At 31.9% G+C, this 17068-nt stretch overlaps 1 protein-coding gene across 1 annotated transcript; it reads left to right on the top strand.

The window, feature by feature from the left end:
* The first annotated feature begins 15098 nt into the window (after positions 1-15098).
* LOC129294286 (VQ motif-containing protein 9-like) lies at positions 15099-16935 on the top strand. The gene has a single exon (XM_054932524.1). It carries the CDS (start codon positions 15545-15547, stop codon positions 16622-16624), a length of 1080 nt encoding a protein of 359 aa, XP_054788499.1. The 5' UTR covers positions 15099-15544; the 3' UTR covers positions 16625-16935.
* The last annotated feature ends 133 nt before the right edge of the window (positions 16936-17068 follow it).

The following is a 17068-nucleotide window of genomic DNA, read 5'->3' as shown; positions in this document are numbered from 1 at the left end:
AATCGGAGGCGTTGGACAATTCTTGGGGGAAAAAAAAAAGACCGACATCATTAGGGAGTCAACCAGGACAAGCGGCTATTCGGGTCACCCCTTCTTGGGCCTGTTCTGTTCCAAACACATGGGCCTCAACTTATTAATCTTGTAGTTTTTTCGGCCTTTTTCATTTTTTGATAAAGGGCCATGTTATTCAACTCCCACTTTTTGCTCACACTCTTACAATCCCGGGACAAAATGGAGGAAAGCCACTTGCAGCACAAAGCAAATTGTTCACTGCCCTGTGAAAAGTATAAACGTTTTATTCAATGTTACTTGAATGAATATAATTTAAATGCATAGACTGTATCTAAATCACGGTGCAAGTATTGCTACTTTTTCAGTTGGAAAAATCACTATTAAGTTTTATAGAAGGATTCTAATTACTCAAAGGTCCCACGAAAGGGAAAAATACCTAAGGAACTTTAACGTAAATAATTTTTATTGTGCAATATATGTATTGCCCATTTTTTCCTTTTCTACCTCTACTTCCCATAGTTTGAAACTCTCTCTCCCACTACCGACGAACCATAAAAGGTAAAAGCGAATAGAGTTGCTCCTTCATCTTTGTCCAAACACTCCTTAAAATTATATTTTAGAACCAACATCTCTCTCTCTAAACACCATGGCATTTTATTCCATGAAGAGAAAGGAGCAACGTGTTGACAAACTAACCACCATTGACCTCCTTGTAGCCAATCTCTTGCGTCATTGCCACCTCCATCGCCTTCTCATTTATGCCATCTCTGCTTGCTTCTCGGTGCTCTTTGTCATCTTCTCCCTACTCACTCTCTCTCCTGTGCACCACCTTTCTCCAGTAACTCCTTTTCCTTTCTCATGTAGAAAGCTTGTTCCAGTTTCAATGATAAGGTAATCCTCCATAGTTGGTCACCCTCCCGAGCAAAGTTGTGAGTAGAGAAGATGATACATGCAATGAGGATGGGTAAGGAGCTTGATTGAGCTTTATAACGTCCCAAAAATTCTAACTAGGGATTAATTAAGGTCAGCGGGGAAGGAGCTGGCAAATTGTGTTTAACCTAGGGGATTCAAGGTTAGCCTACAAGGTTGAAGCCCATTAAACCCTAATGGAAACTTCACATCTAAGAATATAGGATCTTTTCAGCCAAGTTAAGCCTAGTTTGGATAATTGAGTATGGGCTTCACCCATTGTACCATCTGTCGTAATGGAGGATGCGTGCTATAACGAATAATCATGAATTATATTTTAAAATTACCCTATATAATAGTAACTGAGGGAGGTGAGAATGAGAGAGCTCATAGGTAAAAGCCTTTCCTCTACTAGGGTTTATGAGTTTCAGCCTTTTCAATGCCTTTAGGAGGTATACAACTCTTGGATAAGCTCCCACACCTTTTTTGCTACTCTCCTCCTATTCTTCTTCTTTTTCTTTGGGTGTTAGTGCCAATATCCAAAAACGATAAGGGAAGCATGCTAAGTTTTTTTTATGTTTATGATTAATGGGAGCTTAGTTGAGTACCCTAAGCTCAGGTTAAGTCACTAACAAAGGTCAAGAATGAATGGTTGAGGGTTAAGTGAAGCCCTAATATGGATTAGCTAATAAATGGTGTTTTGCATGTATTTAGGCTCATTGTTGGCTATTAGAGTCTAACTAAATTGCTAGAGCTTTAATAATGGGATAAACAAGGGATATGAGTTTAATAGAGGTTTTAAAAATTTTAGACTATGGTTAAGGAAATTAACTTGATTAGTCATATTTAGTCCCTTATGGTAATTAATACACTTGAATGTTGATTTTGGCTACCTTTTGATGCTTTGGCTTGTTGAAGGCACCTTGGGTCATCAAAGTACACTCCTGGTTTGGTAATTTCCTATATATGTATTTTTTATTTGTAAGTAAAATTTTATTATGGGATTAAATCTGGTATAATAATGCATGAAATTAATGAAGAATTATGCAAGAAGTATAAGAATTGAGTACGATGCTTGATTATAAGACTAAGTTTTATATAGGCTACTGGCTAATATTATGGCACGAGTATTTAAAGAGATATGTTATTGGTGTATTCACAAGGTGGCTCCTCCGTTGTGTTTAAACGTAGTGGTTGGTGTATCTATTAAATATATATACTTTGTATTATCATTAACCTATAAATATGGCATGGGTTGGGCACGATGCTCAGCATCACCAGTTTCTATGAGAAACAGTATGGGTCAAGAAATTATGACACCCTATAATTCAAGAAGGGGGAATCGATAATCCAAGAGTAAATGTGAGTACCTTGGTTAGGTAACCTCTCATAGTTGGAAAATGGGGCTAACTCAATTGCATGGGTTGGCTCTATAATTCAATAGCTTTGGTCAAAAGATATGAGAAGGGTAATAAGGTAGAATACACTATCATGCTTGTTGTATAGAGTTCAAACACCTGCCTTAGAAATATATGATTTGAAGGTTGAAAGTATATGATATTATCTCATATACGTGCCTTAATATTTATACACTAGTCATTATAATGTCATGTCTCGTCTCCTTTTTACATATTGAATTTTTAGGGGATGGCTGCAAGAAGGGCTTGGGAGGAAAGGGAACCATGCTAAAGACATCCTGTAACATCTTACATAATTGCTAATTAGAGGTACCATTGCACATTAAGTCATTAGTGCATATGAGATGTAATGAAGTTGTGCATGTTTATGCTTGTGGTTGATATTTATGTGTTGGTTTGGTCTTGCTAGTAGATTAATATCTGGAAGGGAGACACTTTGTGTTTGTGATGAAAGTATCAAATACATGTTTTGAGACCAAGTGTTTCAAGATCCTTGTTTACTACCAGATTAAGTTAAAACTAAGGTCATTAGATAGATTATTTAATTATCTATGTCTAGGTACTTGGATCACTTTAATTGGAGGTTTGAACTAAAAATTAAATACTCCAAAAGATTGAATTTAATTGCACTTTGACAAATTAAGTAGTTGGTCATCATGAATTTTTCCTTAGGTTGGCCATAGTTGATTATGCCATTAGTTGTGACTAGTGGCCTTTGTGCTATAAGTTATGGCAAACATGCGTTTGGCTGCAGCAGATTTGCCTAAAATGCTATAATGTCAGTCTTGTTCCTTTTTAACCTATTTTAATGCTCAACTCTTTTTCCATATTTTTACAATCTTTTATACTCTGATTTTAATTGTTTTACAAAGGCCTTAACTTGTAATCTCCACCTTTAATTATTTTAGGATTTCATTTACTTAAAGGTATTTTACAAGAATATTTTAGCCAAGGTTGATTATTCAACCTTTGTTTAGTCTCTTAATTATTGATTTGGCTATTTGATTGGGTGAGAGTATGGATAATGTCAGAGGTTATTACAAGCTTTATTGAAGCGATATGGAATAAGCGATGATGCCAGCAATGAAAGTAAATCCGAGGGATCCAATTCACTGTTCAAACTTAAGATCGCCTTCTCTCTTCTTCCTCAGTTGACCTCTCCCCAACCTTGCAAAACTTGAGCAATCTGATTCACATCACATTTTGTCGTTTCACTTCTTTGCTAGATTGTTCCCTTCTCGCCTCCAAGTCTCGTCGTTTCTCAATGGATCTCCTCACCTCTCTCACTAAAGAGTCTTTGTTCATTAAAGCACAAAAGAATATTATTCTTAACATGGACCCACCAAAAAATCCTCCTATGTTTATGGCTCGTCCTAAGTGTTAGATTTATTATATTCTACCAAAATAACTTAAGGATAGTATGCTCTACCAAAATAGTTTAAGTCATTTGATTAAATACTTCTTAAACTTTATATATCATAATTCATTTTCTAATCTTTTAGATGTGAGACTTCTTTGTACACTCTAATATTCTCTCTACTACTTTTTTTGTCTCTCGGTTTTTTTTTTTCATTTTTTTCTTCTTGCTTGGGCTTGTACTTTTTTAATCTCAGAGGCCTTAGGTCTATTCAATTTCTTCTCCTTTTTTCTCCTTCTTCTCTCTTTTCTTTTCTTTTTTTTTTTAACTTTTTGTTGTATTTTTTTCATCTTTCATTTTTTTCTTTTTTTTTTCTAATCAAATGGCTCATAATACCATATTAAATTTATTATATTAAGTATATTTAAAAATAGTATACTCTACCAAAATAACTTAAGCTATTTGAATAGATACTTCCTAAGCTTTATATATCATGATTCATTTTCTAATATTTTAAATACAGGACTTTTTTTTACACTCTAATACTAAGTTAGTTGAAGCCGTCATACACGAGAAGAAAACAATGGGGAGGATGGGGTTTTTTTTTTTAAGTTTGTGCAGATTAGAGGTGATTTTTTTTTCTTTTTTAATAAGAGTACTTTGGTCAAATCACCAAAAACTTATTTACAACTAAATCTCTTAAGACTTTAGATTTATTCATTTAGTGGGACCTTTAGATATTTAGAATTATTAGGAGTTACTCTATAGTGATTTTCCCTTCTTAATATTCCCTTTAATAAAAAATATAAGTCATTTTTTCAATTAGTTTTGATGTTAAATACAAGCAACCTAGTATTTTTTCATTTTACTTATTATATTCATTAACCTAAATTTCTGTATTTATTATCAATTTACAATCTTCTTCTCAATCATTTTAAATCAAAACCAAGGATAAAAAATATGTTTTTTATAAAAATAAAATTTTATCAATATACAAATTAGTATTAAAATTTGATTACTCCATCTATTTAAAATATAAAATATTTTTTAAGAACTTAAATGTTCAAAAAATACAAGACATTTTGTAATTATTATTTTTTTTTATAAAAGTGTCTCTATTGATGAATGATTTTATATTTCTTGTAAAATATTTAATAAAATAAATATAAAAATATATATTAATTTAAAAATAAGTAATTATTTTATTAAAGATAAAATTTAATTAAAAATATTTTTATATTTTAAATAAGAAGTATATTTTAGAGTGAAAGGAACACGTGAGGACGGTTGGTGTAATCTCCACGCACATTTCACCACGCCTTTGACAGCTTGCGCGGCTGTCATGTTCAGACATGCACCTATGTTATAGCTTCACTTTTTCTAAATATAAGCTTTAATGTTAAAAAAAAACACTAGGATATCAAAATCAATATATTATTTAAAAATTATTTTTCCTTCTTGGTTTTACTCTCTTTTTTAATGTCATAGTTGCCTATAAACAAATATTTACTCTGGTCTTGTATATACCAAGTCATTTCTAACTATATTAACGAAACCAACAGAAAAAGTTAGATTAGTCATATTGTTTAAAAAAAATTAAAAAAATCTCAATTTATATTTATTAAATGTATTATCATTAAAAATATTCCCTCTCTTATATGTAACATTTTAATCCAGTCCTACAAAATTGTAAAAGAGTGCAATTTGGTAGAAAATAATTAACGATTCATCTTTTCATACAAAATGATTTATAAAAATGGATCACCGTTTCTTCATAGAGCGTGACTTTTATAGGAGGGAAATTATACTTAGAATGGGGTATTTTTGGAAACAAGCGTTAGTTATAGTTGGAAATTTATATTATTGCTTATTTAAAAATAAATATGAAAAATTAATAGTTATATTTAGAGAATTAATGTATAAAAAAAAAAAAGAGGGTAGCTGTCCTTCCAAAACCAAACTTTAAGCATGCTAGTTGGCTGTGATCGAGCGTGATGGCTGGAAAACGAGCAGTGAAGTCATTAAGAATTTAAGAAATAGTTTAAAGGGAAACATGCAGTTACGCAGTGCTTTTCATGATTGAAAGCACTGAATCATAACCCGAGTCTTACTTATCAAAATTAACTAAAAATTTATCTCAACACATCGAATCAAACTCATTCAAAACTCTTTTCCTTTTTAACATTCTTTGAGTAAGCTTGAAATAGAGATTAGGATGGTGATAAAGCAGTTCCACAAGTTAGCAACGCCTGAAATATGACAAGGCATTAAATCTCATGACAACGAGACACTACAAAAAAATATTGTTTAGAGGCACCTAATAATCTATATCCAATTAATAAAAAACCTGTTTCTAAACATGTAAAGTTTATTTTGGAGACAAATATCATTGTGTCTCAAACAGGAAAATCACTGAATAATTAGAGATGAATTTTTTAATCCACCTCTAGACATAGATGAATATATTATATTTCTAAATAAAAAATATTGTCTCTAATATTTATAAGAAATTCATTAATATAAAATAATATAAAAATTAAATGAAATAATAAAGACAAAATACAACAGTGCCAAAATCTGTATGTAAAAAATGCAAACTAAATTGTTAGGCCTTGCTACCACATCATTGCGAAGACATAGTTGCCATGTCATCTTTGGGCTCTACTAACACGTCGCCATCTGTTGGGCTCTTGTACCGTGCCATCATCAAGTCATATATTCATTTTATTTGTACCTATTTCAAGCTCAAACCTACAACTTCATGCTTCTTAATGCATTAGTGTTTACTTTTTTGTCAGCTGAATTTAAATTACTTATAATTATTATCAGTGTATTTATTAAAAAAACATATATTTGATGTTATTTTCACTTATTAACATGATAAATATTTATTTTAAATATATTTATATTATTTTTTATTTAAAAATTATTTTTATCAAGTTTATTTACTGTGGAAAACATTTAAAATTTTAAATATTATCAATATATTTTATACACACATATTATATTAATACTTTATTCTATCTATAATAAAATAAATATTATTTAATCTATATAATTTATGTTATATTATATAGCATTAAAAATAATTATTTTCTATATATTCCCGAAATTATTTTTTCTCCTTCCTATGCTGAAAAGGAACATCATTCATATATATATATATATATATATGTATATGTATATATATATATATGTATATATAAACACACACATATTATAATTAGCATTAAAAATGGTATTTATACTAAAAGAATTAATTATAATCATTTAAATATTTTACAAACAATTTCTATTCATTATTTTAATGTTTAATTTCATAGGTGCTTTGGAGTTTTGATTCTATTTTCTTATTTTAATATATTGTTATAAAATATTTTTAGTGACTTTTTCAAGATAATTTTGTCATTTGGTAAAAAAAATATTAAGCATTATAAAAGCATTCAAAAGAAAACTATGACTAATACAAAAGAAACAAAAACTTCAATCAATTATGAGTAAAGAATACATTAATGAATACTTATCATAAAAAATAATGAATTCTAAATAGAATTTTAGAAAATAAGAATATTTAAATTTATTGAAAGAAGGAGAGGAGGAGAGAGATATTTAAATGATGTACAAAACATTTTTAAATACTCTATAAATTCTAAATATAAATATTTTTGAACATAAACGTCAATTTTTTGTTGTTACGCATCGAGTGTGAAGCTTGTTAAATAACGATGGAATGTTTTCTTCAGTGGTAATGATTAAATGATTCATGCATATCCTTATATCTTTTAAACATGTATCAGAACCATTTATAATCTGATAATTAAACATTAAAAATATGAAACCATTTCTAAATATGTCTAATTCTGTCTCTAAATTAATAAAAATAAAATTATGAAATCTTTGAAAAAAAATATAGAAAAGAAATTAGATATGGTTAAATTGTTCTCTCTAAATTCATAGAAAAACTTTAGAAATGAAATTTATTTATATATAAACTTGTCTCTAACATTTTTATCTTTTAAAAATTAATTTCTTAATGAATTAAGACAGAATTTGGGACGGATTTGGCGACAATTTTTTTTAGAGATGTACGTAATCAGTCTTTATATTTTAAAATATTTTTTAAAATTAAATCCATTTATAAAAATATAATTAGTCTATGATTTTATTTCTGTTAGGTATGATAATTAGACCTTGTTTAATTTCCATATCTCCTTTCATAATTTTTTGCAGTGCAGAAGGAAATACGGGGTGGATATATGTCTTGCTCATGGTGAGGAACTGAGCTGTTCTGATAGACTTGCCCAACATGGACACGATGTGTCTGATATTCAAGATCCTTGCTGGTAAAGCTTGCATAGCTAGTTCCCACCTGACCTGAACTCTTTTGTTCTTTTACTCAGGCTTTTTCTTGTCGCTTGATCCCAATACAATCTCAATGCTTATACCTGAGAATTGCAACTGTTACGCAAAGGATTAGGTGGAGTCGTTCACGTACTTACGTGTTTGGATATAATCTTAAATACCGGACAAAACTGGGAAATAGATTTAAGAGGCTCGAAAATAGGGGGATTTATTTAATTACAGGAGCCTATGTGTCCAATAAGCGATATGCTCCTCTCTGATCCCTCACTAAGCCTTTTATTGATTATTACTATTTTATAATTTAATACTCTCTCCATTCAAAAATGTAAAATATTTTTTAAAAAGTTAGATATTAAAAAATATAAAGTATTTTAAATTTTTTAAAGTGTAATCATTAGTTTTTTTAAAACGTCCTATCAATGATAACTTTATATTTATTATAGGATATTTAATAGGGATAAATATAAAAAAAAATAAGGTTAATTTAAAAATAAATAATTATTTTATTGATAAATGAAATTTAATTAAAAATATTTTATATGTTTAAATTGAGAGAATATGCATATACCTATCTTCCCAGGACAGAAACAAAACGAGCCCCTTGCGCAGCAATATGAAAAGCAGCGTCATGCGTGTACTGGAGTTAACGCATTGTCATATAGTAAGTGGAGTATGTGGTATATGCCATGCGAATATGAAATACTCCTCTTGTCATTTTTATAAATTTTTTTATCAATGTCATTAATATTAATATAAAAAAATATAAAAATATATATAAAATTTTAAATATATTTATATATAATGAATTCAAAAAGTAATACAATATTATTTTTTATAAAAAATAATTTTAAAAATATTTTTTAAATATTACTTAAAAAAATAAGGTCAAATAAATTTTTTAAAATATATTTTATAAATAAGGCTGGAGGAAGTACGCTCCAGCAGCCTAGCCAGTTCTCGGCCGCGAATGACAAGAATCAGGTTGTTATCAACTTGATTGATTAGAATGCGACTGGCTAGCTTCCCGTCACTGTCCACAGGTTCAAGCAACTCGTCGAAGCAAAAGCCTTATACCTAAATCTAATCACTCCCTCCAAACTATTTGATCACATTCTGACGCTCTTGCCCCTTCCACGCGTTATTGTTAAAACAAAGCTTTCTTTGGTCACAGTCACAAGTTACGTCGATTATGAGTCTTGATAAACACTTTCTCTCGTGGCTGCAAAATTCACCATCCCCAATTTTAGGTTTGCTCTCTCTCTGCATCTATATGAGCACGCTACGCAGTTGGAATTTTTAATATGCCTTTTCTTAATTTTTTTTATAATGCTTTGACCTTTTCATTTCCATTTTCTTTTTCTTTAACTCATTGATTTCTTCTATATTAAAATAAAAAATATTTTTTGAAATGGTACAATTTTGTATTTTTTAATAATTGTTTAAAGAAAAATATTAAAATTACATTCTTTTATTTTTAAAAAATTATAAAAAATATAAAATTTCATTGTCTGATGATTTTAAAATATTAAAATGTTTCTTATTTTATATGCTAGTCAATAATAAAAAAAACGAAAGAAAAAAGTTAGGATATTACAAAGGTTATTATCATTAGATGAAGGTACTCCTAATCCTTTGTACTCTACATTATTGGATTATTGGTCTAGAATTAGTTAATAAAATGGTCTGCTGGAAAAAAAAAAAATAGAATGGTGGAGATTAATTGGGAGAGGGAAAGTGGGATTGGGTTTGAATCTTAAAAGCATCCCACATGCATGAGCAATAATTGCTTCTGGTTTTATTTCTTCCCGAATTTGTAACATCTCTTTGATCAACGGCGTTAACATCGACAGTGGCATCAGCCGATAATGAGAATCCTTGAAATCTATTCCTCCCTCTCCCTCTCTCCTTTGTTGGCTGAGGTGAATGAGTCGTTATATATTTATTTTAAACTATATTTAATTAAAGAAGAGAGAAGGGGAGGAGAATTTCTCCCCTCCAAATTTGGGAGGATCCATCCCTCTCCTCACCTTCTCCTCTCCTCTCCTCTCCTCCAACCAAACAACTTTTTAAATTTCCTTACTTCAAAACGTAAAGTATTGGGTGTTAGGGGAAAAAAAAAAAAACCTTTCACCCATTAAGATATAAATTAAAAAAGACAAAGTAAATTTCATGTTGTTCTTTTTCTTTAAATTTTAATATTTTTAGCGTATTTCACGTCAGTGATGGTTTTTATTATTACTGGAAAAAAAAAATCATATTTCACGTCTGCGCGATGTGGCGACCTGGTTTGACAAAAACAGCCAAACACGTTTTTAGATATCATGGCTTTAGAGTGAGTGCATATTTGGATAACCACATTAATCAATTCTAAAGACTAAAACCATAATTTTATGAAAATATGTCCAAAAACCTCTCTTACATATCAAAATCAAGTGTAAACTAAAAACCATGGTTTTTTTAAAAAATATACAAACATTTATTATGCATGAAAAAATTAATTATAAATTTAAAATTATTTCATTTTTTAAAAAATCCAGATATCTCTATACATATCAAAATCAATTATAAATTCAAAAACATAATATGTAAAATAGTTTATATGATTTTTAGATAATTTTTTAGAAAAATACAATTAAAAATATGAATTGAAAAACAAGTAACAATAACTTATGAAATAATAGTGATTTTGAAAATTCATAATTAATTCTAACATGACTTGTGGGTATTTGAATGTTTTTAATTAGGAAAACACGATTTTGAATTTATCATTAATTTTAACATACAATAAGAGTGCTTGGATATATTTTTAACAAACCATGATTTTATCTTATTTTCAATTCTACTTTTCAGCTCCGATTAAAGTTAATTTTAGTAATCAATTTTACAAGTCAATTATATACCACTTAATATAATCAATTATACTTAGGATCAGTCGTACTAATCAAAATTTTTCATAATTAATTGTTTCTAACGGATATCCAAATGAGCCCTAAGCAAATGGGAAATTTGTTTCTTAGCATGATTTTTGGTGCGAGATAATTAATCAAATCAAAAATCACGAGCCGTGACTTTTGAAACACAAAAAATGAGGATGAACTCCCGTGGAGAAGAGATAGTGACGAGTAACGGATTTTATTGGAATTTTCTGGCACCTTTAGGTAATTATTCGTGTATTTCCCCCGTACTCTAATCTTGGAAGGCAGAACAAGAAGCTGTGGTCAAAGGGAGAAAACAGTGTAATAAATGGTGATTGAAATGAGGGTGAGGCCCAGGGCACCTGACATTTAGAGTTTGAGTCTGTAATGACACAACGCTTCTTCTAAATTACATTTTGGCCCGATAATGTTTTTCCGTCAAGAATAACGAACGAGAATGTATTCATAAGTTGTTTTAAACATTTTATTCATGCGAGCAGTCTTTTTTAACACCCATACTATAATTTCCTTAGATATTTAATACTGCCTTTTCTCTTGACAAGTTAATTTGGTCAATATACATGCATACGTACATATCAGTGTACCCTGCTGCATGTCATACTATATGGCGTTCCATATACAAACTTATGCGGGTGGTACACGACACATTTTTTCATGTCAGCCATTTTTTTCATAAATAACAACTGACTAGATTAGATTCAAGCAATGCTGAACATATTAGGAAGTTGTTATTTGGGGAAAAAAATATTTTCTGCTTTTACAAGAACTTGAGACTTTGTATTAAACAGTAATAATTATTTACGCGGTGACCAACATCTTGTGTGATCAACCGTTATTTTATTTTATTTTTACTAGTACAAATAAATTGCCTTTTCATGACTTGTCACAATATAATCATTAACTCAACTTTTGAAAAATGGGTCAAAGCATCATGCCCCTTAAAAATGAGTCAAGCGTGTTATAAAAATGTGTTCTTAAAAGTGTAAGTTAGATCAGTTGATCATATGAATTCTCAAGATCTTTTACCTTAATTTTTTTGGAGTGCCAAGTGAATGTGAAAAACTACAAATATGTCGGGTGGTGCATGAAACTTGATTGTATTACTAGTGTGTTAATACAACAAGTACTTTGTGGAGACAAAAGAAAAAAGAGGAATACAAACTAATTTAAGAAGTTGAGCTTGCATAGGTGAAGTGATTCGCACTGAGCGAAGTTGGTAGGCGTAAGGTCAGAGTTTGTGTATTTGGGCTTGGCAAGTATTGGTAAGTTTTAGCGAAATATCGAGACACCTTTTGTCACACGCTCATTGCTTATTTATTAAGAAAATGGCAACGGTATGCTATTTTGAATTTGGGTTTCAGCGTTAGAAGGAGCAAATAACTGCCTGCGCCATTAAATCATCATGGGCGTCTCTCGTCGTGCAAAGTGGTGAGGGTGAGTTCGTCAGGAAACTCAAGCACTAGGCAGAGTGGGCAAGGCTCCGTCATTAGCTTCCAAAACACAACATTTCATTTACAGTTATGAGGCCAATTTGCTGTTGGGTTAAGTTCATCATCAGATCGAATTGGGCTTCAACCAATTACCCTTTTTGGCCCCAGCAAACCACTTTTTGTCCAAGCATATCATAAACTAAAAGCTAAAATCTATCGACTGCGATGCTGGTAATCAAATATTAATATATCGCCTCTTGTCTCATTTATATAGCACAAGGGGAGTTTTTTTCCCTATTTATGAGCTATATTATTAAATTTTTATTATAGATTTTCTTTTACCTTTCTTCCTCCATTAAATACTAGTAAGATAAAATATATTATTAAAGTATATATATATATATGAAAAAAGTTAAGAATTTATTAAATTTATAGATGAAGTTAATGAATGTTTAAGAATTTTTTTATTTATAGTACAATATGTTAGAAGTTATTTATAAAGAAAACTATAAGAATGCGTGTTTTTATTGTATTTTTTTACCAAGAATTGACATGCCAGATGTTAATACATCGGTTTTGGTTCAAGGCATAAAATTAAACTCTCAGGACAAATATGCTTTACCAATATTGGGAGATTTGGACTGGGGTCAGGGAAAACCTTACGCCATCAATTGCATGAAAAATGCTTGACATGTCGTTAATATATACTCATTTTATTTAAAAATATAAAATATTTTTAAAAGAGTTGAATATTAAAAAATATTAATACATTTTTAGCTTTTTAAGGTGTAATTATTACCTTTTTTTTAAGTGCCTCTATTGATAAATAATTTTATATTTAATAGGGGTAAATATAAAATGATAGAATTAATTTAAAAATAAATAACTATTTTAGTAGGGGATAAAATTTAATTAAAAATATCTTATATTTTTTAATAGAAGTAGTATATATATATTCATTTTTAGTCACCCTGTGTGATTTTGGGAGAATTGCATTCAAGAATCAAATAAGAAAAATTAATCATTTCTTCTATTTACAAGTTAAATTTGTACATTTACATGCATATTTCTAGTACTTACAAGTAGATGAAACTTATAAATGATTAATTTCTTACTTGAGAGCTATATATGACAGCAAAAATTGGCCAAATGATAACTACAGAAAAGTTTCAAATTTTTTTGTGGATCAGAAATGTCAAGTTCACTGTCGACGGAGAAGAAGAGTGAATGGATGGATAGTAAAATGTACATATTATCGAGAGAGAGAGAGAGAGAGAGAGAGAGAGAGAGAGAGAGAGAGAGAGAGAGAGAGAGTTAGGAGATTTGCGTTTCTCCTCTCTAAAACGTCTTTTTCTCTTTTGTAGGTGCCGCTTGTTTTCTATTTTTTTTAATTTAAATATCTTGAAAATAGGAAATTAGGATTGGTAAATTTAAATATAATTAATTGTATCACAACATAATTGTATTTAGATATTATTTTTATAAAATTAATTTTGATATAATTAAAAATATTTAGGTGATTAGTTAAGATCAATTTTAAGCATGTAAATTATTATACAGGACATTACTTTTACAAGTGTAAATATTAATAAAGTTGTTTTTATATATAATGTTATTAAATTTGTTGAACTTTATTTAACAAGTAAAATATATTATTTAACTTCTATAATTTAAATCATATTATAAATTATAATATTAATAATTTAATCAATTAAAAAATAAATTAATGTGTATGAGTTAAAATAATTAATAAAAGATAAAAATATAATTCAACAAGAATGGGAAAAGAAGGGTTTATCTTTGTTTTCTTTCTCTAATACTCATTTCGAAATGGAACTATTACTTTTGATAGGAAGAGGATGACATGCGCGTCAATTCAATACATATCCAAGGAGAGGAGCTCGTAGCAAGAGAATGGGTGAGGGAGAAGACTATAAAGAAGAGACAATAAGAGGCTTTTGCAAAAAACGAATAAGAGCATACCAAAATAAACAAGAAGACATCGCAACTTAAGGAGGAGGATGTTGGAAATTACAAACAGTAGCCACGGCAAATTGGAGAGTGAGGTCAAACTTGGACACTCGCTGTTGAAGGAAAGATCTGCAACTATTCAGAGTTCGAGGTTTAAAGGAAGAAGATGATGGAGGATTGGAGGTTTTGAATCTGCAAGCTACACAGTTAAGGGTATATTTGAGAAGTTAAAATCAAGAGAAATAATAATGGGTTCAATCGGGATAATCAATAATGAAAAGCTGGTAAAATGAGCTTATTTCAGAAAAAGCATTGTAGGTGCAGAAACGATTTCTTCAAAAATAAAATTAAAAAAAAATGTTTGGATATATATATATATATATATATTTAAATCTTGTTTTAAGGGGCAGAAGCGATTGATCTAGCGTATTCAAACAGGCACGTACAAAAATTTATCTATTCCAATTTTGAGGGTAATGGAGAGAACGAGAGTCTCCGGGCGGCAATCATTTTCGGGTTGAAGGGACATGATTTAAGATTCCGCGGCCAAGCCAATAACAGCCAAGGCATCTCGTCTCGTGCTTCAAGTTTGACCAGTCATCGCCGAGTTTTTAACTCGACGCGTGAATCGGCCCCACCAAAGTTTCTCTTTCCTCATCCTAAAAGAACCCAATCCCACCGACCCTTGCACACTGCGGGAACTGACGAACGTCTAATTAATGGAGCAGTGAAGTAGTAAAACCCTATTATAATTTATAAGCTCCATTCATGATGGACACGGAGTCTGAAGAAGCCTCAGAGAGATGATCTATGTATAGATCTCTTACGGCCTCCCTTCTTTTGCGCTTCGTGTCCCTCAGCCTTCTTTTAAGCCCCAAAACATTATAAGATATTAAAAGCAGTGAAAGGGAAAGACAACCAGAGGCAGAGCACAAGCAGCATAAAGAAACAGACATGTGCCCCTTTTGTTTTTCTTTTCTTTTTTTCTTTCTTTTTTTTCCCCCCACCATCATCGCACCCTCCTGAGGTAGACCTCGGGAATACTTGAGGAAAAAACATGTTAGTCTTGGAACTTGACCATATGTCCTTGAACATAAAAAGCTAAGTAATTTTCTATGTAGTCATCTCTGTCCCTACTCACAGTTTGCGATGAGGGGAAGGCCACCACATCAAACCCACCTGCATAGCTCTGCCATGCCCGGGGAGAGATTAGAGATTTTAGATCCAGAGAGAGAAAAAAGAGTGTTTTTGTTTAGTGTAGTGATGGACAAAAGCTGCCAATCTTCTACGACTACCACGGCCAGTAGTAGCGACGGCACCATCACCTCTAATAATCTCAGGCAGCTCAGCAAGCTGTCTCACAAGATCTCCAAGCCCTCTCTTAGAAAACCCTCCTTCGATTCTTCTTCGACAGAGCCCCAAGCCCGCAGGGTCGATCACTGTCAGCCCCAACCGGTGGCTCAGGCGCAAGCGCCACAGCAAAATTTGCAGCACCAGCCTCCCGTCTACAACATCAACAAGAACGATTTCAGAGATGTAGTCCAGAAGCTCACGGGATCACCTGCTCACGAACACATCTCCACTCCGCCTCCTATTCACCAACCCAAGCCCGCTAGCTCTCGCCTCCAGCGGATACGCCCTCCTCCCCTCTCGCAGATTAGCAATCGCCCGCCTCCGTTGCTAAGCGGCGGTATTCCCCGGCCGGTTAACGCCGCTTCGGCTGCTACTAGCAACCCCGTTAATACTTGTTCTGCCACTAGTTTCTCTGACTTTGTGAGACCGCTCCCGCCTTCATCTCCTCTGCCACCTTTTCCGTCCGTCCACGCAGAATCTCCTGTATCCGCGTATATGCGCTATCTCCAGAATTCCACGTCCACCACGGATTGGAATTCCAAGCACCTCTCGGGTTTTCCTCCCTTAGCTCCTTTAGTCTCACCTCGCTGGAACAATTTGGCTCCGCAACAGCCTCGGCCAGAGCCTCAATCGCAGGACACGCCGATGCAGCAAGGCGTGATTCCTTCACAAACATCATCAAATGCACAGGCGCAACCGCAGTTTCAGATACTGTCTGCTCCACCTCCTCTTGGATGCTTGAATTCGCCGAGGTCGCCGTACCCTTCACTTTCCCCAAGTTTTCTGGTTTCGCCTTCCTCGGGTCAACTGGTGTTTCCTCAGCTGCCCCTCTCGCCAACAATGCCCGTTCCAAGCCCAAGGTGGAGAGGTCTTTGAACTGGTTCAGGTAAATCTGAGTCGAATGTTGTTTGTTCCACGCTTAGGACTTGGTTTGCAGGTTTTGTACATTGTTTTAGGCAGAGGGAATCAGGTTCATTTTAATTTGCGGTGGTTGGACTGATGACGATGCTAGTCCCTTCACTACTTATTAGTTTTATTCTGTAAATGGATATCCAAGACAAGAGATGGGAACATTTTTTGCATTTGTTTTTGCTGCTTTGGTCTACCGGACTACCGGGCCATGAGAAATATTCGAAGCTATAGCAATTGCGATTATAATGGGATGCTGCTGCTCTCAGTTTGAAGATTTTTCTGGCCGTAATGTTCTTTTCTTATTCTGATATCGCTCCTATTACGTGTAAATGTTGTTGTGCTCTTTGGTTGTGAGGGGCGATACAACTAAACGTGTGAAAATATGCAAAGCCAAATGATATTTAGCAA

This window comes from Prosopis cineraria, unplaced genomic scaffold (assembly GCF_029017545.1).
Source record: "Prosopis cineraria cultivar Desert tree isolate PC_DT_omini unplaced genomic scaffold, ASM2901754v1 PC15, whole genome shotgun sequence".
Classification (NCBI taxonomy): Eukaryota; Viridiplantae; Streptophyta; class Magnoliopsida; order Fabales; family Fabaceae; genus Prosopis; species Prosopis cineraria.
The sequence above is the reverse complement of the archived record's forward strand: the minus strand, read 5'-3'. Positions and strand labels throughout refer to the sequence as shown.

Excerpts from the sequence above, each read along its gene's own strand:
- LOC129294286 (XM_054932524.1), top strand. The coding sequence starts at position 15,545 with ATGAGGGGAAGGCCACCACATCAAACCCACCTGCATAGCTCTGCCATG.